Here is a 25,711-nt window from a genome sequence, read left to right as displayed (position 1 = left end):
TGAGTTGAGGGTGCTGCTGATTGGGTCAGATTTCTTTCACCTGCTGAGAAGTGCTGCAGAGTGGCACACTGATGTGTGTGTGTGTGTGTGTGTGCGTGCACACACAAATGTCTATTCATGCACCCACATCTGAACTAATGAGCAGATCTGCGCAACAAGAACTGATACAATGAAGTCCAAAATGAAAGTGAAAAGTTTATACAGATGTTAGATAAAATCAGTGTCCCCAGACTTGGCTGGCACTTAGATTTAAAAAAGTAAGTCACTTATGCCGTCCAAGAGATGTTTCTGTGCAGCTCCTCATCATGCTGCTTTTTTCACATCTCATACAGATTAGGCAAACAAGTTATAAAATCTTAATTAAGGAGCTTTGCATCCACTGGGATTTTTCTTTTCTGGCACACTTAAACTAGGCATTTGTCCCAGTTTCTGCTCTTTCTGCAAATCTGTGGTAAATAAAGTTATTAGCTTTAAATTTGTATTTGGAAAGACTTCCTTAACATCCATAAACAAGTTTCTCACAATGTGAGAGACTACCCTTCTCCTGCCCTTCATTAAAAATATGTTGTTTTCCCCCGTGTGTTGTTATTCTATTATATATTTGCAACTAGAATAATTTTGTCCTTTGCACTCTAGTTAATTCTCCATTTTGGTTCAGGACATATATTATATATTGTTTTGGCTGGCATATTCTTATTCTTCCCACACTCTGCAACACCACAGATATATCTCTCTGCATCTATTAAAAATAAATTTTCCAGACATTTGGTCATCCCCTGCAGAAATTTGTGCATCCATGCCATGTTAATAACATGAAAGCTACACATATATATTCATGAAAGCAATAAAGAGAATCCAGACATCTGATTAGAACAATTTTAGTGCATCATAATTCTCTTTAAATATGTTTGGCTTCCAGGGGGAATGGAGAAAAGAAAGGCAACAACAGTGGTTGTCTCAGTGGTGGCTGCAGGTGCTGGCAGAATTCAAGACATTCACAGTCAACATAAAATAACATATATAAATATATTACTGGGAAAACCATGATGAAAGACAGCATAGTTTATTCTCAGAGTCACTGCTTGCCATTTTCAAGAGGTTAGTTATTATTTTCTACCAATAGCAGCTCTGGGAATATATGCTGAGCAAACTGGAATTAGCATCATCAGATAAAGTAGACTACACGTCTAGCATGTTTTTGTACAGATAAAACCTTAAGAATAATGGGTTAATAATAGTTTGCTGGGAAACTGGTAAGATGGATAAATGAATGAATAAATGGACAGAAGGATGTTTGGTTTCAAGGAAGGAAGGAAGTACGGGCGGATTGACAGAAATTATTTATATTAAGACGACACAAACACTTCTCTTCCAGACTGAGAGGAATTCTGTAATCCAGCACATCAATCCCTGCAGCACTGAATGAAACAACAAAACAGTCAGAGGAAATGAAAATGTTTTCATTTCTGAGCTGACATGATCGTATTAATTAATGGAAGAAATCAGAGAATGTCAGATCAACTGCTTCAACAACCAGTCCCACAAAACAACACACACGCACACACACGCATGCACTCACGCAGACACATGAACGGGTCTTACGGGATTTGAACCAATAACCTGCTGATAATTAGTCTGTCTCCTAAGCCGCCAGCGTCTGTTAGCCTCTATGACCCATTGATACAGAGCTAACGAGAATGTCAGTCACACATGTGGTTGCACGCAAACACATATACGCAGACACACACACTGGTGCAGAAAGCCGAACAGAATCCCCCTCATTCCCCTCATGTTTTCACACAGCTGTAAACACAGATCTCCTCCCTCCCACTGTGTTTGACATGTGTAACCTCTTTTCTCTCCATAATTCAGATGGATGTGGACTCATGCTTGTCTCTCTTTCTCCTACCCTGTAATTATATTAATATATCATAAGTGCATTTTCATAAATATGTTATCAAAGTGCCTATTAATATATAAAGGCCACTACCTGTTCTTTCACAGCAACAGTAATGAGGCTGCGTGGGCTGGAGCGTGGGATACATTTAAAATGCGTGTGGCGTGTTTTAATGTGAGAGCCAGGAATGTCAGACTCAGTGCGAAACATTTGGAAACTGTTCACTTAAACAAAACCAAGGTATGAATGTAAACAGACCGCATTCCCATTTTGCCATATTAAAAATAAACTAACCTTGATCGGTTGTAGAGTTTTAGCTGACAAAGATTTGTTTTTATCTGGCTCAAAAATTATTTTATTCTAGACACACAGCACAAATTCCTCAGGTAGTTTCAGCATGCACAAAACATCTGTGGTATAATCACTGTGGTTCAGTCATTATGAAGGCAGCATATCTGTGACCTGGCTAACAACTTATTCATAACATGTTGTCTGCATCCATATAAGAGAAGCAAGACTGGCCATACAGGCATCACGTCTTAACTACCACCTCACAACAGTCATAGTAATGTAAAATTACATGTACATTGACATGTACTTGTACATTGACAAGTACATGTCAATGTACTTGTCATTGACTTGTCATCAATGTACTGGTGATGCATTGCAACTGTTGATGAGGAGGGATGGAGGACCACACAGGTGAACGAATATGAGCAACTAGGCCTGTCGCGATAAATGATAAATCAATTAATCGCACGATAAATTAAACTTATCGACCTCATTTTATTTATCGGCTTTATCGTCTCTTCCCGCCTTTTTTTCTTTCTCTTGTTGACACTGAATGAAAAAAGGCTCAACTCTGGTGCTCTCCACGGATCCTCCCTTCCTCATTTCCTTAGTCTAATGTCCAGCGCACACGACACGAGTTGTCGCCAATTGTCGGCCCATTTTGAAAACCTGAGAGACCACACATTAGCCGACAGAAATCCTAGGTATAACGGTTCGATCGGGCTTGTCGTGCCGTGTGGTGTCCAGTCACATGGGGACAAAATAATGACTACAAGTCCACACAAGTCCAGTTAATTAATTAAAATTAGGCATTAATCAATGCTTTACTAGAATCTACCTGCAATGCATGTGGCTAGAATCAGCGTAAAGTCCTGACTGAATGAAAATCATTATAATGTATTTATGTCACGTTAACGAAGAACAGCTGAAAACTTACCAGGTTTATCAACTGCGGTAGTGATTTGGCTCCAACTTCTCCCCTTGTCATTTCTATATTCTTTACACGAAATGTTAAATAAATAATCCGCGCTTTCTGATTGGCTACCTGTGACTTTCAGCGATAACGCTCCCAGTCGGGGAAAACCCCTGATTTAGATCGGAGCGGCCACGACGATCTAAATCACACTACAGGATGATCGGTTACTAAATCACCAGCGACAATTTTAGATCGGCCAACGTTCTAAGATTATCGTAAGGGGAAAATAGGGGCGAAAAAATTGTGTAGTATAAACTACTGCATTAGAGAAGATGTGCCCATCATCTTTCCAAAAATGCTGAGAGCTTCAGTCATGGAGTCATTTGTAAAACTTTAGTGGACGGAGGGAGAGAAACAGAGTATAACTTGATTTTGGTGACACCACAAATACTATTTTTATCAAAAAGTATACACAATTTCCATTTTAATTCACTTTAGCAAAATGACTGTCACACCATCATCCTCTTCTGTGCAACAACTTCCCAGCTAGCATTGAACATTCAGAAAATGTTCAATAAACTGAACGTTTGCAGTCATAAAAGTTCAGTGAATGTTTAAAGACAACGTAGACCTGACCTGTATTAATGACATTAAAGACTACAAAAGCCAAAAGACATGATTTTAAAAAATAACTTTATCTTGATAGATAAGAAACATTATCAATAAAACTTTCATTTAAAAAAATCATAATGCTGAAGAGCATCAACATAATGATATTTTGGAATAAGACATTGACAATAACATTTTAAGGAAAATGTCTGATTTAATATTTTCAAATTCAATCATTCCTTATTGACCCCATAGGAAAATTAAGTAATAATAAAAAATAAATAAATGATGGCAAACAGACATTGATTTTAGCAGCATTTCACCGTTTTATAAAAATGAAACTTCATACACAAACTTTATGTAGACATGAAACAATGACAGGGCATATGAATTGGGAGTAATGTTAAGAAAAATATATTTAAAATAAGCTAGTTTTAAAATTTAACATGACTTGATTGAAATAGCCTAATTATAGTTTTAAAATTTATAACTTATTCTGGCCTATTGACCTTTATTTTACCTGTAGTTAAAGCAGATTGTTTGCCAAGATCTCTGATCTGCCCTTTGTCTGTCTGGGAAACAATCAGTAGGAAGTTCTAGCTTTTCACACTGATCTGTGAAAGCCATAAACCAGCAGGAGTTCGGAGAGTCTGCTTCCACCTTATTCAGACAATGGAGAAACTGGTGTTTGATCTTATGAACAAATTGCAGGGAGTTTCTAACTTTAAAAAGGATCAGAGACAGGTTCTGGTTGGATGAGCAAAGATACGCCTTATTTGAATAAATTAAAGAAAGGAAGATAAAACTTTCCACACAGAGTAACAAATCAGATTTGCGCTTGCAATTTTCCAAAGAGGTCTTTGCTGTCTGTTTGTCGTTTCCATCTTTTGTCTTTTTCCTTTTCTCAGGTAAATTCATGTGTTGTCTGTGCTCTGAGTTTTCTGATGTTGTGTGATGTGCTTTTCTGGAGGTAGTATGCATCTGTCTTGAATAAATGCTGATTATTGTGTGGCTTTTGTTTCCACGCATGGAATCATTGAATCCGGGAGCACAAGAGAATATAACGAGCCAGAAGTTAATGATTTTATTCTCTTAACAGTAACTCATTGTTGTGCTGTGCACAGGACGTCACCCCGGAAGCTTGGTGGCTTGATTTTCTGCGTAATTCTTAATAAAATCAACAACTGTTGATTTTGATTTGTTCACAGCTGAATAACCGGGGGGTCTGTCTGTCTGTCATGTAAAAGGCAGTTCCATGTTTCGTAAACGAGCAGAGAGTAATGCATCTTTCATGTTAACTATGTTTATTGTGCTCATTAATTTAATCATGGAAAAAAGGTCAGAGGTCTTCTTGTGTACAAAGCAAGTCCTGAAGCTTTGTGCCAAACCACAAAGTTAGTGGAGGCAAACTGGCACAGTAGCAGAGCTGATGTGTAAACAAGGTACAAGTTTAGACAAGCTAGTACTTCTGTAGCTAGGTAACATGTAAACAAAATATTTAGATAGAAATACAGTTACTTTTTTAAAATATGTATCAGTTGGCTTGTTGTTTTCTAAATTTAGTGGATGTTTTTTTATTATGGTTAATTTTTTCTCACCGACACTCAGTTTCAGAAATTTTTGAAGTCCACTTCCTCTTGTTTTGGCTAACAAAACAACAACATGTTTAAATAATTTCAACATAATCATTACTCTGATTGAAGTACATATTTGATCAAAATACCTTTTTCTTTCTAAAGCTTTTTTTGTACAAGTGGCCTGAACATAACTATCAGTGAACTTAACTATAAGTGAACTTAACTCATAAATATGTTATAGGACAAAGGTCATTTGATTTGTGTATTATTCAAAGAATCCCCTTCTCATTGTGCAACATGGAATTGTTAGATAAAATTATGGCCAATTCAAATACCACTCAGTGTTGAGCTACAAGTTACAGCTTGTGCTAAAGATGAAGGGAAAATAAATGTTTTTATGCATCTGAGCCAACCTTACACTCAAATCAACAACTGGCTTCCCCACAAGAAAATGTATGTTTCAGAATAGTCTGAGTCTGACGAAACAGGACTATAGTGAAGGAATGTCCCCACAGCCTGACAGAAGATGTGGCATGCTAACAAAGCTCTTCCAAAGAAGACAAAATCACACTGAAATGTTTAAGGGTGTGCACACTTTAGCAAGTAGGTTATTACACTTCTTCAAACAAGAATAAAAGGATTTATAATGGTCTTATTTTGTTAAATTATAAAAAACTGGCATTTAAAAGAAAAAAACCTCTTGAGAGCCACCATGGATAACTGATTTCCTAAACTTACATGACTTCGAGGCGTGCAGACCGGGAGTCGTTGCCTGCTTGTGACATCACGCTGCAAGTGTAGTCCCCAATGTCACCTGACCACGTCTGGCTAATAGTCAAAGAACCTAGCTGCACAGAAACACGGCCACCGCTGCTCGGCAGCACTGGCATGCCGCCGCGGTACCACTTAAAGCTGCAAAAAGGGAAAGGTGCATTAGAAGAGAATCAAAGAAATTTAATACATGTTCTTTATAACTTTAATAAGCAGCTACCTGATATTAATTCTGGGGTCATGTGTCGCATTACAGGCCAGAACAGCTGTGGTTCCTTTGATTACACGCTGGTCATCTGGAGGCACAGAAATAACTGTACGACCTAAAAAGTGAAAATGTAGAAAGTGGGAGTAAAGCTAAATGAAACCTAATTAGTTCTTCCCATCTGTATCACACATGGACAGGTTCAAGTTTCCTGAGAAAACAAATGATCTGTCTCATATTATATTGTCACAATAAGGGGACAGTCTTAAGAAATATATAAAAAACAGATATTAATAAATATTACACAGTGTAGCTTCAATCCAGCAAAAATGACTCTGCAGAACATTTACTCAGGGAGGTTGAAGGCACACTTTTGCACATCATGCATAATTTTGCTCTCCTTTCATAATTTTATTAATGCTGTACCTTATTTTGTAAATCTGTTAACCCTTAAATGGGTTTCCTATTCTGTGGGATACAGACATTTCCTATGCTGTAGACAAGAGGGTTATCAACCACCTGCACTTCACATCTCTTGACACATTTAAGAGGGAGTTGGGGAAAATATCGAGGCCATATGACCTTATGCCAGCACTCAAAAACAAACTAATACAAGTATATAAAGGTAAAAGTGGTGGACTATATGAACAAAGACATACATTGTTATTTACATACTGATATATATATATATATATATATATAAATGTGTATTTTTAAAAAAAGACGTAAACATCTTAGATAACGAAAAGTGAAATGTCTGTATCCTGGGGGATACGTTGCCCATGTTAGGGGTACAAAAGAGGGATAGTTACACTCAAATGTTCTTTAATTTCTGTTTTCGAGTCTTTAAATTTATAGATAATCACTATTAAAAAACATTGTTTAAGCTTTATTTTACTGTCAAAGGTGGATTATTTTAATTTATTGTGTATTATGCATGAATTCAGGGTATTTCAGTGCACATTTTCTAAGGGTAGTGACAGATTGACCCTTGTACTGAGTCAGGTTCTAGTTCTGCTGGAAGTTTCTTTCTGTTAAAGGAGAATTATACCAATCCACCCTCACTACATGAATGCTTAATAAAAGTTATTGGGTTGAATTTATTTTTTCTAAATGAAGCTGAGACATTTGTGAATTGCTACTACATAAACTGAATTAATATTAATTTGTATATTTTTTAAATGCAAATCATTCAAAAACAAGGCAGATTCATTGCACACAATATTTAAAAATGTGTTTCAAAACTTATTACACACATGTTAAAGTATAATTTTTATACCCCAAACCAGCAATGTATCCTGGGGGGGGATACAAACCTTAAATTCAAAAATAAAGGTTGAATAAAAAAATAATAATAATGAAATGTGTTATTTTAGCCTAGATACATTAGAAAATTGCAATAAAATGATTTTCAAATAAATAAATATATATCTGTCCATTATAAAACTGATTATGCAAAAAAAATCAAATAAATTTGATTATGCAAAAAAAAAAAAAAATCGTTTTATCTGGCAAATAAAAGATATTTTATTTTCCTGCAGCACAAACAGCTGCTATTAACAAGCTCAACCATCTGACTGAACACAACTGGGCAGGCATACTGTGGATAAACTGATGTTGCAAGTCTGGTATCCTGAGCTGTTTATAGTATTTTTGGTTGTGTGTGCATGTGTCTTACTCCACACAGTGAGTGCAGCCGTGGTGTTGACGGTTCCCTCAGAGTTGGACACGATGCAGGTGAATTCTCCTGAGTCCTGGATGCTGACCGGCTGAATCTGCAAACTGCCTGACTGCAGCAGCGTGAACCTGGGAACCTGAACCGAGCCGCTAGCTATGATCTGTGATCCTACAGAGTGAGAAAACAATAAATTACATATGACAGAAAGTCAGTCTGTACGCCAATTTAAATTGCAATCATGGGATCTTAGGGTGTGTGTAGAGTGAATTGTGTGGCTCAGCACCTTTTCTCCAGGTGACGGCAGGTTTTGGAGCTCCACTGTTCTGACAGGTAAACAAAGCCATGTCGCCATCAGTTACTGTCTGGTCAAAAGGATGGGACAGAACTGTGGGAGCCACACCTGAAACACAGCAACATAATATAAGCAGCTTGACGGCACAGTATGAATATTAAAAGCAAAGCTACAGGATGCAGCAACAGTGAAGCTCAGCAGCAGAAGAGAAAAAAATGGAAATGGAAAGGATGTCAGCGTTGATCTAAACACCAGGGCAGCCTCGCTAATCAATGGAGGTTTTATTTACTACCTGGTGCTACGTGCATGTGCATAAATGTAGCCAGCGGGTGCTGGAGAGGCAACATGTACACTTTGAATTATATCTAATATCTAATCTCACTAAACAGAATATAAATATGAAGAGGTTAAGTGCAGCTAAATGCAGTTTTAAAACAACACTTGATTTAATTTTCCAAGTAATGTTGGTCAAAAAATTGAATGAATCAGAACACCTGATTCTGATTCATTCATTCAAGTGGGCAGTATTATGTGTTTTCCAGGCACATAGAGCCATTTTATAGTACAATTAAGTAACTGTTAACTTCAGTTATAAAAAATAAGACAATTAATACACATATTACTTATTTACATTTGATTTTGTTAAAAATAAATTAGTGATATGATTTTTATTATATGGGACTACTTTCTTCATAAACTCATAGAATAACTACTCTTTCAGAAAAAGATCAAATTAATGCCAGTATGGAGTTTAACTTAATATCCAAGATGAACGGTGAATGTGATCATATAACAAGCAGAAGAGGAATCCGCCAAAGAAGCTTAAGAGAAACTTGTGTTTATGTCTTATGAATCCATGTCAGACAAACTTACTTGAAACAAGGAGCTCTGTGTGAGCTTGAGTCTCTCCTGCTGGACTGCGAGCGAAGCACTGGAATATTCCTCCGTCTCCTGGCTGCACCTTGCGCACCGTCAGTCCAGCGGCCGAGCTGACCTTGTAGCGAGCGTTGGCCAGTTTGGAAAGAGGCACTGTGTCCTTATACCACTCGATCCTTGGCTGCGGCACGCCTACATACGGACAGAGATACTGTATTAAAACCAAACTCAGCAACAGCAAAATAACTCATGAAAAATTCTTTGGTTTCACTAATACGACGCCAGCTGACCTCACTGCTGAGGTAACTGCTCCCACTCCCACTAAAGCAGCCATGCTCTTTCCTTCCACCATCTTTCCCCTCTCTTATCCAATCTGCCTCTATAAATATGCATGTGAGCATAATGAGTGTTAATAATATATTGATCGGGGGATGTGGGTGGTGAAGCAGAGGTGTCTGAATTGGCCTGAAAACATTCTGAATAAAAGATGAGGATAAGTGCACAATATCTACAGTATCAGAACCCACCCATCTGACCGACATGCCAGATATGACGAGCAGTGAGCTCATGCAATTATTCTGCCTGCACCTTCACACCTGTGTATGTGCTTGTATGCGTGTGTGTGTGTGTGTGCGCGTGCGTGCGTGTGCATGCGTCTGTGTGTGTCTTAGAGGGTGAGAGAGATGGATTTCAGACTTTCTCAATCTGTTGTTGTCGAGCTTTCAAAGACACGTGTGAAATATTTCTCACCCCCTCCTTGTCTGGCTTGCTCTGTCACTCTGTCTTTTCTCCTTGGCTCGTTCCTGCTCCTAGCCTCCATCTTTCTCTCAGTATCCCCAGGCCTCTGCTATTTAATTACACTGCCACTGTATCAGATTACTGAAGAGGAACATGAACTCACTCAGTGTGTGTAAGAGAGGGAGTGAAGAGTGAATGAGAGGGGGAGCATGTTGCAGTTTTGAGAACCACGTCCAGCAGTGTAAGTGTTTTCATGTAATCCATTTAAAGATAAGAGACATGAACAAGTGCAATTTTCCAAGCCTGGATTTAGCCAAACTACATGCTTATGCTGCTACAAGCTCAGTTCCACTCTCTATGAATCTTTAAGGCATAGGAAGCAGGGGGGTCGGGGGGGACACATTCGTCCCCCCAATAATTTCACCTCAGTTGCGAAGAATTTTAAAATCTTCCACTCGCATGCTTTTATTTTGAAGGCGCACAACAGCGCATTCAGCAGAGCGCTTCCACCCCCTCCCCCCTCTGAACGGCTCAGAGTAACGGAGTACTGCTAACTTTGTTTAAAAGTTAGCTAGTCTAGTCACAATGATTTAGATTGAAAAAGCAGCGAAATTAGCCTTTTTATTATTTAAAGTGAGCAACATTTGATCATACTCGACCACTTAACGTGTATTTATATATTATACTATATTATTTAGATATTTAGGAGAACAGCAGTGCTAGAATGATGTTGAAGAAAGGTGAAGCTCTGGTGAGGTCTTCATTTAGTTTATTGAAATATGTATGAACTGTTTTTAAGTTTTAAATAAGCTAACTTATTTTATTATGAGAAGATCAGGCATAGGAGAGCCAGGTGGAGTTTCAGAGTGTGAAGATATAAAAATTATATTAATTAATTATATTAATTATATAAAAAATTATATTAATTACAGGAGACAATAAGAAAAGTGCTTGAGGAGAGGTTTAAAAATAAATTAGTGAAATTTTTTGCTACACAGTAAATAGAGTTGAGATGTATAATAATGTATACATCTGAAAATGAAGTTGTTTAAATTCTCATTCTGTATGATAAAAACATACTTTTTATATTTAGTTCACATTCTGATCCTGTAAATTACTGTAGTGTCTGTTGTAAATCCATGAATCCCCGCAGGAACATCAGGCTGCAGAGAGTCAGAGGGAGGCAAAGACAGAAACACATATCCATAGATATTTTTAGTTAAATGTTTGTGACTAAAAATGACAGGTGAATAAAAACATTTAGGCTTTTTGCTTCAGTGCTTTTTATGGCTCATGTTTGGTAAGTTACTGAATGCAGAGCTGGAAAGTGAGACTGAGTTAACAGTGAGGAGCTAAAGGTCTGTTAGACGTGAAAAGTATCATTTTTATTTATTTTGTAGATCAAATTGTTGCACTGATGTAGAGAGWTGTTCAAGAAGAACAAAACTTGTTTTTTAGATTTKATTTTTGTTGGTCAAACTGWTGTATTGAGTTTAAAACTGCMGAGTCCTATTTTATTATTTGTTTTTTACTTTGGTTTTAGAAAGAAGTAGAACCAGTTCAACTGCAAGTCRATTTATRTCAGTGCATTTTGACCAATAATCAAATGTCTTTTGACCAATAAGATATATCAGAATCTGGTAGCCTGTCTGTGCTACCAGAGTATGTAGCTTGCTAGTTGTGAGGCAAATGCTAAAGTGAGTGTTCATCCTGGAATCCTGATTATTGGATTGTAAATAGTAACGTGTTAGAATACTTSTTACTGAAACAAGGGTCAGATTAGAGTAAYGCATTACTGATGTGTTGATGGCATAATTGTTTGACATTTCTGCTCAAAATATTTACTGATCTGTCAGGTTTCCTATATGCGTCCCCCCCAATGACAGACTCGTTCCTACGCCCTTGGTTCAAGGTAAAATATTGTGCTACAAATTGAGCAATGGTCAACACAGATAGATGATGGACGGAGTAACCTTACAGAACATGAAATGTGTCCAAAACAGAGGATCCAATGTCTGCCACATTGTGATTTAAAGTTGCCATTAGATGTTTCATTAGATCCATGAACCGTTTAGTAGCAAACCTAAACAGACTGAAGGCTTTAGAACAAAAGAATATGAAACACCTTCCATCAACAGCTCTCCAGTTTAGTCACCTTTAGAGAAAAAACACGATATTTAGCTGAATAATTAATTTTAATCCAGGAATGCAGCTTGACCAGATGAACTGGCCATTTTTGCTCCAAGAAAAGTATGTTGATTTTGAATCCATATGCTCTGATGGCAGATAACATAGTTTATTATAGCCTGCAGAGTTGAAACATTAGACATGTAAAGTTGATGATGGAAGAGTTTTTTTTTGTTTTGTTTTTTTATTTCTGTTCAAATACACCTAAATGGAAAAGCATTCAAATCTACAGCTAATTATCAATGAAACACATTGAAATACCAGGTAAACAAGCTAGCAATAGCCTAGCACTCCAGGAAAGAGTTCCTCATGGAAACAAGACATTTTAAGATAACTAATCTTAAATTATTCAGATGGATATTAGATATAAAAAGTTTTGATTGGAACATCATCTAATAGAACGTAGTTTGTCTTAAGTATTTTATATTCTCACACACAAACACACAGAGCACAAACAGTGTACCTGAAGCCTTGCAGGGGATTTCTATATTTCTGTCGATTTCGGCAAAGATTTTCCTTTTGGGTTGAACAGTCAGTGAAGGTGGCTCTGGAGAGAGGAACAAAGTAAGACTTTATATAGGCATCTTTTTTTCTAACTAACTTGAACTAAATTCATGTAAAGAAATTCTTTCTAGCAGAATAAAACCTTTTCCCCTCTTGGCATTAGGTAACCTATGTGATGCTGAAAAGAAGGATTTTTATTTCTGTATATTTCTTCAATTGACTTCCAAGCAGTAACAGAGAAACACGTTGTAGTTCTCCCTGGGGAAACAATCCCCTTTTAAACTGCTCTATTCTGCTGCCAATAACAATGGCTCCTTACAAACATCTCCGCTAGAGCTGTTCTAAATGCTGACACAAGCTATGGGATCTATGGAAACAGAGCAGCACTCGTAAGAGATGCTTGCTCACTTGCAAAAAGACTAAATGATAAGCCAAAATAAAAATGTGACTTTCTTTTTACTTTAAATGTATGTACTTAGCAAGTAAACACCTTTTTTATTTACATTTTTTTTTACAAAAACTTCATTACATGTTCTATATTTGCACACACTTTAACACAGGAGACCAGCAATGGGTATTTACTGTTGTTTGCAGCCAGTAGGGTACACAACAGGAAGATGGAAAGTCATACATATTCCTATTAGTGGATTGGGGCAAGAAAGAGAATAAAATTGAATAATGAATACCTTTGAGGCAGAGACACATACACTATTCTGTTTGGGAATCTTTTTTATTGCACCAAGGTCTGCTAGCTTGTCCCAGAAAAAAGGAAGATCTGTACCAATGTATTCATCAGTTTCTAGTTCTCTGATACAAATGAATCCATGCAGACTTTTTCGCTGTCAGGCAGGCCCTAAAAGAGCTGCTGGCCTAATGAAGGTAGATAATGTGGAGAGAGTGATTGCACTGGGAACGCAGAGAGATAGAGCCAAGAAGAGGGTCCAAAAATTGGTTCTACATAGTAAGGGAAAGGCTGACGGGGAGGCACACAGAAAGAGAATCAATATTCAGGCAGGTCTTTTCTGACTCAGTATTCTGGAGGCGTGAGGAGTTCGTGCTCTCTGCTTAGGTGCTCCTTTGCTCCAACAATCACACAAGATCAAAAAGACACTCACAAACCAGGGAAGAAAAGTTTCGCCTCATCAATCACACACTCCTTACTTTCTCACTTATTGTGTGTTCCTGCACACACATTGAGCACAGCAGTGGATTTCCATGAGGGCTCTCTTATTTGGGCATTTTCCATGTTCTCCTATTAATTGCTGACTCCAGGGAGCAAAACCAATTTAGCAGCTGAGTGAAAGAGGCATATGCTTTCTTTTTCACTTTTCTGGTGGTTCTTTGGTGAATGTGCGTAAGCACGAGGAACATACAGGTCCTTCTCAAAAAATTTGCATATTGTCATAAAGTTAATTATTTTCCTTTATGTAATGATAAAAATTAAACTGTCATATATTTTAGATTCATTGCACACCAACTGAAATATTTCAGGTCTTTTATTGTTTTAATACTGATGATTTTGGCATACAGCTCATGAAAACCCAAAATCCCTGTCTCAAAAAATTTGCATATTTCATCGAACCAATAAAAGAAATGTGTTTTAATACCAAAAAAGTCAACCTTCAAATAATTATGTTCAGTTATGCACTCAATACTTGGCCGGGAATCCTTTTGCAGCCTTCAAGGCAGCGTGGCATGGAGGCAATCAGCCTGTGGCTCTGCTGAGGTTTTTATGAAGGTCCAGGATGCTTCGATGGCCTTAAGCTCATCCAGAGTTTTGAGTCTTGCGTCTCTCAACTTTCTCTTCACAATATCCCACAGATTYTCTATGGGGTTCAGGTGAGGAGAGTTGGCAGGCCAACTGAGCACAGTAATAACATGGTCAGTAATACCAGTGGTTTTGGCACTGTGAGCAGGTGCCAGGTTGTGCTGAAAAATGAAATCTTCATCTCCATAAAGCTTTTCAGCAGATGGAAGCATGAAGTGCTCCAAATTATCCTGATAGCTGCTGCTGCCCTTGATGAAACACAGTGGACCAACACCAGCAGCTGACATGGCACCCAGACCATCACTGACTGTGGGTACTTGACACTGGACTTCTGGCCTTTTGGCATTTCCTTCTCTCCAGTCTTCCTCCAGACTCTGGCACCTTGATTTCCGAATGACATGCAAACATGCTTCTCTGTAGCCCAGGTCAGGCACTTCTGCCGCTGTTTCTGGTTCAACAGTGGACCTGGGGAATGCGGCACCTGTAGCCCATTTCCTGCACACGCCTGTGCATGGTGGCTCTGGATGTTTCTACTCCTGACTCAGTCCACTGTTTCCCCCAAAGTCTGGAATCGGTCCTTCTCCACAAGCTTCCTCAGGGTCCGGTCACCTCTTCTCGTTGTGCAGCGTTTTCTGCCACACTTTTTCCTTCCCACTGAGGTACCTTGATACAGCACTCTGGGAACAGCCTATTGGTTCAGAAATTTCTTTCTGTGTCTTACCCTCTTGCTTGAGGGTGTCAGTGATGGCCTTCTGGACAGCAGTCAGGTCAGCAGTCTTACCCATGATTGYGGTTTTGAGTAATGAACCAGGCTGGGAGTTTTTAAAAGCCTCAGGAATCTTTTGCAGGYGTTTAGAGTTACTTTGTTGATTCAGATGATCAGGTTAACTGCTCGTTCAGAGAACCTTTTCATGATATCCTAATTTTTTGAGACAGGGATTTTGAGTTTTCATGAGCTGTTTGCCAAAATCATCAGTATTAAAACAATAAAAGACCTGAAATATTTCAGTTGTTGTGCAATGAATCCAAAATATATGACAGTTTAAATTTTATCATTACATTATGGAAAATAATGAACTTTATCACAATATGCTAATTTTTTGAGAAGGACCTGTATAGACATGTGTCAGTGTAAGAATGCTAAAGTATTCATACTCCTTATATTTTATCACATTGAAACCACAAACTTTGTTAAATATCAATGGAATTTTATGTGATTGATCAACACAATGTAGAGCATAATTGGGAAGTGAAAGGATACATTTGAAAAATATTTCTTAAAAATATTTTTCAAAGGAAAATTTGAGCTGTTTTGGTGTTCAGGGCCACTTATTCAGTACTTAGACTTTCTCATTGTCATTCGATAAAGTCTAGCTTCATGAAGTCCACAGCTTTCGGTTTTGGTGTCGACCCACCTGAGCTAAGGATATGCAGCTCCTCCAAAGTTACCATGGGCTTATTGGTTGTTTCCTATATTAACACTCTTCTTGCCTAGCAGAGTCTATAGCAGTGGGGAGGAGGGTGTCCTGCTAACCTGCTGCTAAGGGATTATGCTGCAAGAGGGCTAACTGACCACTTTTCCTCAATATCTTCTTCTGCCCTCTTTCACTTCTACTCTCCAATTTGCATTATTTGTTTCTGTTTCAACTGTTAACTTAATTTTTTCTCTCAGTGTTTTTGTTCTCCATTGAAGATGATGCTGGTCTGTGTAAGGATTGGTGAAGATGGAGACAAGGGAGAGCCAAAATGCAAACAGCAACGTGATATCATGAAGATTTATTTAACTTAAAAACTTGACTTGACATGAGTGATCACTGAACTGCAGGTACAAGAGGCACAAGAATCCCGTAGCAGACAAAGGCATGACTAGGACTTAAATACTACATGAGACAGGTGAGAAGAAGAATTGATCAAGCAACACAGGAGAAAAACATGAGCTAACTAATAGGGACAAGATTGAGTTGAGGAAGTAAACTGATAAATGGAAAAAAGAAATAAAAACTGACATCTGAAGGAAAACAGAATCTGCTCACAAATGAGCAGGTTCTTCTTGTCTGTTTGAATTCAAACAGACAAGAATTCAAAACATGAATACTAGATCCTAACAGGACAGAAGCATAGATGAATAAGCAAAGACTATGAATAACAAACCCATGGAACCCAAAACCCCACGACAACACCAAACACTCAGACATCATGACAGTCTGGGGTTCTGTGTAGCTGGAGGACGGCATCGTCTGAGATAATGCTGCCAACAATTATTTGTTCTCCCTCTCCTGCTATTAATTTTTCTTTTTCTTTTTTTCTTGTCTGGTTGCGGCTGATAGACGCTTGTACTGAGTCAAGTTCAGGTCGTGCTAAAAATTGATTCCTGTTTAATGTGTTTTTCCTCTCCATGCATGTAGAAAAAAAATCCGAACAGTCCATGTTAGAAGGATGACCGGATCTTTCTACGTTTGTAGCTGACACAACTTGCATTTTATGATGATAGATGGAGACGTGATCATTGGATGGTCAAAGTCTGCCATGTTAATGTTATTTTATCACCTGACCCTGATTTAAACTTGTTCACTGTCTACTGTGTTCCTTGATGCTGTTTGTTCTCTCTAGCATCCAAAGTCTTCACAGAACATCTGCATTTATCAATTGACATTAAGTAACAGAAATGTGGACAAGGGGATTTCTGAAAGCAAAGGGTTTTATTTAGGGGTATTGGAGTAATGAGGAAATGAATACCTTTGTTGCACTTTTGTAAAAACGTGCATGTTTTTCTTTCTGCTTCACATTTATGCTCTAAATTACAATCAAGTTTGAGGTTGTAGAATGATAAAACAGCAAAGTTCATGATGGGATTTGGTGACTATGGCAGCAGTTTGTGTCCACAGCAAATGTGTTACTGGTGGATGGAGACAAATGGATTGAACAATCCTGCAGCTGACAGACCATAGCTTGAGCCCTCAGTTACACTTTGAAGTGAAGAAGAAATAACCAAACTAAAACAGAGCCCTGAGCTAGAAGTGTACAAAGAAAACATGACAAGATGAAGGCTTCCATGCCCAAAATGGTGTTAGGCATCGGGCTTGTGGAAGTAAATCTGTTTACACAGTCACACTCTTCTGAGTAAAGTCTTAGTCAGATATGCTATTCTTTTCACATTACAGTTAGACTTAAATAAGGATTCAGATGTGAACTCTCACCAGATAACAAGTGGCAAAGTTTCAAACATCTAAGTCAGTATGACGGGTGTTTTTCTTACCCATTACAGTCAGATATCCCCTTGCCTCCATGGGTTTGATAGTGCTGTTGCTAACCAACACTTCACAAACATAAAACCCTGCATCAGAAGAGGTGGCAGCAGGAACAATAAGCCGACGCCCACTGGCCAGCCGATGTCCACCACGTTTCCATAACACCACAAGGCCATCAACCGGTCTGGCAAGAGAAAAGCAGTGCAGAATAAAAAAAGAGAGAAACAAGAATCAAGAGAATTGGGAGAAAAAAAGAAATGTGTTGACTGAAAGCAATTACGACATATTAAATCCATCAGCTTATTTGTCAATGAGGCAGAAAATGAATGATGACAGTCTGTATATCAGAGCCGTCAGCTCTGCTCAGCATGAAGGAACATTCATCAGTTTTTTTTTAATGTTCAGAAAGGAAATGGCTTTTCATGGAAAATTGAATTTTGTGGATAAACAACATCAAAATACCATTCTTTAAAATGTTTGTATTTGTGTAAGACAGCAATAATGCATCACAGTATCTGCTCATAAAAATATTTTTAAAAATATGTTTTCAGCTGCTGAGACTTAATTCTTTATGTTTTCTAAGAACAAATCAATTGTAAACTTTCTTAAGGTTTACAGATGACTTAATGCATGTGGAGATGATCAGTAGCTGACCTAAAAGTACATTTTGTTGAAGACGGTCAATAATCTGGATGTGTTAACAAACAGACATACACAAAAATTATTTCATTTAATTGAATGAAATTATGCAAGTGAAAGTTGCAAAAATATATTAAAATATTTAAAGATTATTAAAACTGTATTTAAACAAAATTTAATATTATTACAATATTTAATTATGAGAGGTTTGCAAAACTAAAGGTATGACACAAAAACGATCACAGAAAATAGCTTTAATTACCTTGTGAATACTAAATTGCTTTAATATTTGTAAACTGAGTTATTCAAATGTAAAGATATGCTTGTTTTTTGTTGAAAGAGCATGCTATAAGATTCTGCTTATCATTATTCTTTCAGATGTACAAATCTGGTTTCTGTACACATCATCTGCAAGAATGCAATTAGGTTTAGGCTTTCAGGAGTGCATCCGAAGTGGTATTTGAAATTATTTTGTAATAGTTAGGCTGAAGCAACTTCTGTTATTCCTCCATCAAAAGGATAAAGAGTCAGTTATACACATACTACATTACTATTAATAATTAGATGCTCAGTGCTGCACAGTGCCATGGTTGTCTGTCTTGTAACTTGGAGTTCTTCTGTGTTGGTTAATATAAATGCTCTGAGCCAGAATCACTTAAAAAGAATTGCATACAGCCATTGGAAATCTGAAAACTTATGAGTGTCCAAGTAGTAGTAGACAGGTTTCCAAGTGAGTGGTACAAAATGCTGTAATTTCTGCCCTTCGTAAAGAAGGGAAAAACAGAGAATATTGCGAGCCATATTGTTCAATCTCGACTTTGAACGTCGATTACAAACTTTTGACCTCCATAATGAAAATGGAGCATTGTTTGACACATTATGAAATTGAAACAGGATTCATCAGATGCCAGCAAAATCATGGTAACCAAACCAAACCAACTTTATTTATAAAGCACTTTAAAACAACCACAGCTGATACAAAGTGCTGTACATTAAAACACAACATAATTAAAAAAAATAAATAAAAAAATAAAAACTTCCAGTTTAAAAACAAAAACATACAATTTAAAACTAGATCCCACTGGTGTTGAAAGCCAAGTAAAATAGATGGGTTTTAAGACGAGCTTTAAAAGTGGACAGTGAAGGGGCCTCTCTGACCTGCAAAGGCAAGTCGTTCCATAACTTAGGACCCATGACAGAGAAGCCCTGACCCCTCTGAGCTTCCTCCTGGATCTTGGTACCTCCAAGAGCAGCTGATCTGCTGACCTGAGAGACCGATAGGGTATGTAGGGGTGAAGAAGCTCAGAGAGGTAAGCCGGGGCAAGATTATGCAGTGATTTAAAAACAAGCATAAGAATTTTAAAATGAATCCTAAAATATACAGGCAGCCAGTGAAGTGAGGCCAGGACAGGGATCACATGTTCCCTCTTTCGAGTTCCTGTCAGAAGTCGTGCAGCAGCATTCTGAACCAGCTGCAGATGTGAGAGCAGCGACTGACTGACTCCCAGATAAAGTGCGTTACAGTAATCCAATCGAGTCGAAATAAAAGCGTGGATCACTGTTTCAAAATGCTGCCTGGAAAGAAAAGATTTCACTGATGCCAATCGCCTTAAATGATAAAAGCTGGACTTAACCACGGCTCTGATTTGGCTGTCCAATTTAAAATCACTGTCCACCTTAAWACCAAGATCWGTAATAACAKGTTTAAAATATACCTCCAAAGGTCCCAGGTCAACAGAGGAGGACTCACAGGAGCCACTGGGTCCAAACACCATCACCTCTGTTTTGTTTTYATTAAAATTTAAAAAGTTCAAGGCCAACCAAGCTTTAATATCACCTAGACATGCCAGGAGATGTGTGATTGAATGTATGGTAGTGTAAGACGAACACTACAGGCTAAAAAGCAATGAGTTAGTCAGCCTGGAATTAAACTGGGAGACAATTCTGTGTTCCAACAAGACAGTTATCCCAAAAATACATCCAACCTATACAAAGGTTCATGCTCACCCTTATAAAATAACTAATTTCCCTCTTTTTGTAGAGCTGACCTCATGCCTATAATTACTGCTGCACAATGGTTAAAAATGCTCAGCTAGATATGAATACGGGAAATCACATTTTGAGTGAAGTACGGTGAAGATTATCCTCTACTTGTTTTTCACCAGGCTTCTAATAATTTCAGCCTTCAAGCAGGCTGCAGTGGTGCATTTACAGCACCCAGTAATTATTGACTGTGGAAAGCAGATGATTATAGACTTTGGCAAAGCGCTTGATTTCAATGATCGTTCTCTCAGTTTGGCTAAACTTTTCCAAGTTTCTCTCTCTTCCGTGGTATAAAAGAATAAAACTTATAAAAGTGTCAATATCAGCTAAGCTTTTCATCGAATGCTGTTTTTGACAGCAGAAGCAGTTAAAAGTAGAGTGAAAAGTGAAAAAGTACCTTTTCTCTATGGGAAAAGAACAGGAAAATGTGAGCTGAGCTAATTTGCATGCAGATGAGGAGCACAAAAAACTAAATTGTTGTGCGTTGAATTAAAAATCTATGATCTAACTATACTGTTGTTTGTGTGTTTGACACGGCGGCTTCTGCTTTTAACTGCAGGTAAATTCCTCCACTCTAAAATGTTTGATAATTGATTGTTATTCCATAACTTAAAAGCTGTGAAGTTGCTGGTCAAGTGCAAATGATAAACTAATTGAAGGTTTTACTGAACAACAACAAACAAAAGTTCAATAAAGGTTGTTCAGCACAGCTAGCCCCTACGTGATTTGTACATTATCACATATACGTATATAAAGCTGCCAAGGATTTTTTTTTTTTTTGTCGTTTTGTGAGTCAATGATTTAGTTCTTTTCTCCAAAGCAATTCAGCACACATGAATGTTATCAACTGATGTAAATTATTTCAGCAATCAATAAAGTATAATATGTACCCAATAAAAAATGTATTATGCATATGTCCAAAGAAAAATGACTGGATAGTTAACATCTGTATATAACACCTGTTACATCCTGAACAGAATAGTGATTCTATTCATAATCTATATAGACAGAATTTCCAGCAGCAGCCAAGGTGTTGACTGGATTTGCTTTGATAGCGTTAGGATTGGGTCTCTGCTTTGTGCTGAGATTCCTCCAGAGGAGCTGGAATGAGAGGGAGGGAAGAAGGAAGTAAAGAAGGAAGTGAGGAAGGAAGGAAGGTTACTTGTTTTAGGTCAGTTAGAGTTAGCATAACCATTTATTAATTAAGTGGCATAATACTGAGGAATATAATTGATTTACTTTTTATTATTTTCTTTTTGCCTTTGATTGAGAAGCTTACAGTCACTAAATATACACTGCTTACTCTTTTCTTAATATGTATATTACGTTTTTCAAAATACACATACATAAATCATACACAAGAGTATGAAGCATATATATATTTAACAAATTATTGTATAAGAAAAATATATTCTTACCAATACGACAATGAAAATAAAAACATACAATAACTAAAAATTAAATTAAATAAAAACAAGTCAGGACAATTATCTAAATAACTGGTTACACTGTACACTTTAGGATGGTACTACCTGTCTACAAAGGCACGGGTGGCATACTAAGAGGCTGAGCGAGTGTCGGGGTCAGTCTTAGACTGAGAAAGATGGTCCAAAAACGGCTGCCAGATACTACAGAACTTATTAGTGGAGCCCACAACATCATACCACAGTTTCTCCAAATAAAGAATCTCAGTAAAATTACATAACCACATTTTAAACTCAGGAACCTTGTCAGTTTTCCAGAATCTTAATATTACTTTCTTAGCTATTATCGTTCCATACACCACAGTCATTTGCATAGAAATGCTGCTGTTCCTAAGTGAAGGAGAATATAAAAATAATGCATTCTAGGCATCTGGAACCAATGTGCACTTATACACCTCAGAAAACAAGTTGGAAATGTCACACCAATATTGGAAGAGTTTGGGGCATGACCAGAACAGATGTGAGATGGAGCCATGAGCGAATTTACATTTATCTCATCTTACTGTTTAAACATTCTGATAAAGCCCAGACAACAATGTCATAGCATTTTGAGCTTCTGATAGGCAAATTCACAACCTATTGACAATCACAAGTTTAAGAAAGTATATCCAAAACAGCTCTGCTCTGAAAGACTCAGAAAAATATGACTCATAAATTCAGCTTATACATGTGTACATGGAAAATAAATATTTGACACAGATCAGATGGGGTTTATAGAGTGATGTCAGATTGGACTTCTCTGAGCTAACTTGGATACAGGTATGGACCTGATTCCTTTTCTGGAGACAAAAAAACAATTTTACAGAGTAAAAGTCTTTACATTTAGATTTACAATTAGAGCTTGAAGAAACATACATTTTAGTCTTTGTGATGTCCTCTTCTCAGAGGACATCACTGAGACTCACTGAGCTTCAAGATTATATAGAGACCTCTAATTTTAATGGAGGGAAACAGAATTCCCTGGTAAAATTGGACTTATTCACACTTGTGAGCACAGGTATGAATGAACACAAAAGAAATTTACCTGGCATTGGCAATGCACTCCAGCGTAGCCTCCTTCCCCAAAACAACTGTTGTGTTTTTAGGTCCAATCACAATATCTGGAGCTATAAGCTCTGACCCAGGATCTGCAACAGGACCACAAAAAAAATGTGAATGTCAAGTCCATAAATCATGCTGCAACCCCTAGCAGCACAATCATACATTCAGCTACATTGTTTAACTTGCACAATTGTAGGGTGTGTACAGCATTGGGCTTTTATTACTTAGTACAAGCTTAAATATATAAAATCATACATTCAGGATTCACATTTTACCTAAATTATCTTTTATTAAATGACTCTAATCATCAGCTGTTAGGTTAGTAATGGTGGAAAGCATAACTGATTTACAACCAAACATTTCCATTTCCTTAACAAAATGAATGAGATTTTATGATTTCTGGTGCTGAGGCCAGTTTCTTCTGAACCAGAATAATTTAAAAAGTACAAAAAGGATGAATGTTGCCATTAAATGGTCCAAAAGATAATGTATAGTTGCTTTAATGGATGGTAACACTAATATTCTACTCGGAGCAGGCTTCTAACCATCTCTTACTGATCATGCAAGATCATTTTTAAAAAGGTCAAAACTGTTAATACACTTTGTCTAGATCAGTGGTTCTTAACCTTTTTTGAGGTACTGAACCCACCAGTTTCATATGCGCATTCACTGAACCCTTCTGTAGCGATAAATAAAATATGATTTCACCCAAATTCAAGAGATAGGGGTGACCCAACTAAACTCTAGTTGGGTCACCCCGAGATCACTAACTCTTCCTAAAAGGTAGAGTCTCTGAGAACAGTTCTTCAAAATATAGTCAGTTTTTTCAGCACAGTTGAGCTGACTGTCCAGGAACGACCCAAGGTATTTAAGATTTGCCACAATTTCAACAAGTTGGCCATCGAGAGCAACTGGAACCACTTTAAGGTCCTGTTTAGATTATTTAATTAGCTATACATTCTTAAGAGAATGAAAAATTAATAATAATATTCTGATTTAGTAATGTAATTATATTAGTTGTGTTACCACCCCCACGCCACTAGAGACAGCACCAACCCCAAAAAGATGCGACTAAGGAGCAGATTTAGAAGTACACCGAATGCTTCAGAATTTGGCAAAAACTGTGAGCTTTGCTGAAGTAATTAAAGACACAAGTTCAAATCCATGCTGAGAGTGGAACTCCTTCAATCAGGGCTCCTCCGCAGCTCTGATTGGCTAAGCAATGCAACGAACGTGACCCTCTGCAGCAAGTGATGGCATAGCGGGGCGCGTCATCACAACTTTACACAAGTGTGTTTTTACCTCCGCGGCAGAGGCTCCGCCGAACCCCTGAGACCGACTCATCGAACCCATGGGGTTCGATCAAACCCAGGTTAAGAACCACTGGTCTAGATGCCATATTGGATTAATTCAGTGCATGCCTATAGACCCACAAGGTTTTAAGAATTAAACACTTCATGAGAATCCATTAATGCATTACTAACAATAGGCATCAATTATCATTCAATATATCATATTTTCTATGTACCAAAACTATTGGAAACTTAGCTGTTCAAATGTAGAAAACGAGTCGTTTTCATTTTGGATGAAATAGTTCTCTGTACAGAGTGGTGTGATGTTGAAGGGCAACACCAGCTTATGCAAACACATCAAAATGAGCAAAGCTGTGTGTTGTGTGCTGAAAAGTTTTCTATTGCTTAAGCACATGTCCTGGTATTACATTGGGAGAATGTCCTGGCATCAGTCTGTGAAGATCATTATATGAATCAAGACTGATATAATTTACATTAGCAAGTTTACTTTGAATGATCATGTGATCCAGTGAAAGTCCAGACTTAAATTCAATTGAGATTCTGCAGCATGATTTTAAACAGGTCTTTCACACTGAAAACCCTCTTGGGTGGTTGAATTAAAACCATTCTACAAAGAAGAGTGGCTCAAAGCTGCTCTACAGTGACATACAAAAGTGATAAGTTATTACCACCAGTTGAAAACTGTTATGAGGTTTAGAGGGCAATCGATTTTTACAAAGGGCCAAGTTGGTTTGGATAATATTTCCCTGTAGTAAGATGTATTGTAATTTAAAAACTTTTCCTTTGTTTATTCAGGCCATCTTTGATTTTGATGAATATTTATTTGATGATCTGAAACACTTAAGCATCAGACAAAAGAGTAATAGTAAAGAAATCAGTAAGGGGCATTTACTTTTCTAATGTGTCATTCAGCAGTTTGTGGCTAAACATAAATTTCCCTATGGGGCCTTACATTCCATAGGGAGATCCTAAAAAAACATCTATGGAAGTGCCTTTGGACCAGTATTTGCTCTTCATGCCTTTTACATTAGATTGACATCTGCAGAAATAATTATTCTAGGAGTGGAAGTACAAATTAAATCCACACTATGACGTCAAAGTGGTCGGTGTGCATTCAAATTTCCACATGTTCTAATTAGGACATTAAGTCATGGGTCCCTACAAAATACAACTCGATAGAAATGAGAGTCTTTGTGACTGAAAAGCACAAGGCAACATTTTCTTGTGCTTTCAAACTGTTCTCTCAAAAATGACTCCTCCTTTGTGTGCACTGTCTAATTCTTTGCAACCTGCTATCTGACTTCCATGGCGGTGTGTGTGTGTGTGTGCGTGCGTGCGCGCGTGCGTGCGCGCGCGCGTGTGCGTGCGTGTGTGCGCGTGTCTGTAGGTGGGAGAGTTACCATGATAGTGTTCACAAAAACAAGTATAGTGCTTTATGTGGAGAAAGATTTATGGTTTGAAGGATGTGTGGAGGTGAACCATATGTGTGATTTATGGCTGGAATGACCTTTCATTAGGAAAAAAAAGTTATCCAGAAATATTTAGCTCAAAATATTCAAGATTTTCCTAGTAAACTTTCAAAAGCCATTGAAAAAGGTAATTAAATAAACCCAAACATTGCCGTTCGGTTTAGG

At 37.6% G+C, this 25,711-nt stretch overlaps 1 protein-coding gene across 2 annotated transcripts in view; it reads right to left on the bottom strand.

Annotated features, from left to right (window-relative positions):
* Window positions 1-25,711, bottom strand: part of LOC103462363 (protein sidekick-1) — a 620,157-nt gene that overhangs the window by 135,494 nt on the left and 458,952 nt on the right. For both annotated transcript variants that reach the window (XM_017305208.1, XM_017305213.1), the window contains 8 exons: window positions 22,748-22,850; window positions 17,566-17,741; window positions 12,501-12,584; window positions 9,110-9,304; window positions 8,228-8,344; window positions 7,945-8,112; window positions 6,282-6,384; window positions 6,029-6,202 (listed from right to left, as the gene is read on the bottom strand). In XM_017305208.1, coding sequence (XP_017160697.1) covers window positions 6,029-6,202; window positions 6,282-6,384; window positions 7,945-8,112; window positions 8,228-8,344; window positions 9,110-9,304; window positions 12,501-12,584; window positions 17,566-17,741; window positions 22,748-22,850 — 1,120 coding nt within the window. The remainder of the gene's footprint in view (window positions 1-6,028; window positions 6,203-6,281; window positions 6,385-7,944; window positions 8,113-8,227; window positions 8,345-9,109; window positions 9,305-12,500; window positions 12,585-17,565; window positions 17,742-22,747; window positions 22,851-25,711) is intronic.

Source organism: Poecilia reticulata, linkage group LG1, assembly GCF_000633615.1.
Source record: "Poecilia reticulata strain Guanapo linkage group LG1, Guppy_female_1.0+MT, whole genome shotgun sequence".
In the NCBI taxonomy this organism is placed as follows: Eukaryota; Metazoa; Chordata; class Actinopteri; order Cyprinodontiformes; family Poeciliidae; genus Poecilia; species Poecilia reticulata.
The sequence above is the reverse complement of the archived record's forward strand: the minus strand, read 5'-3'. Positions and strand labels throughout refer to the sequence as shown.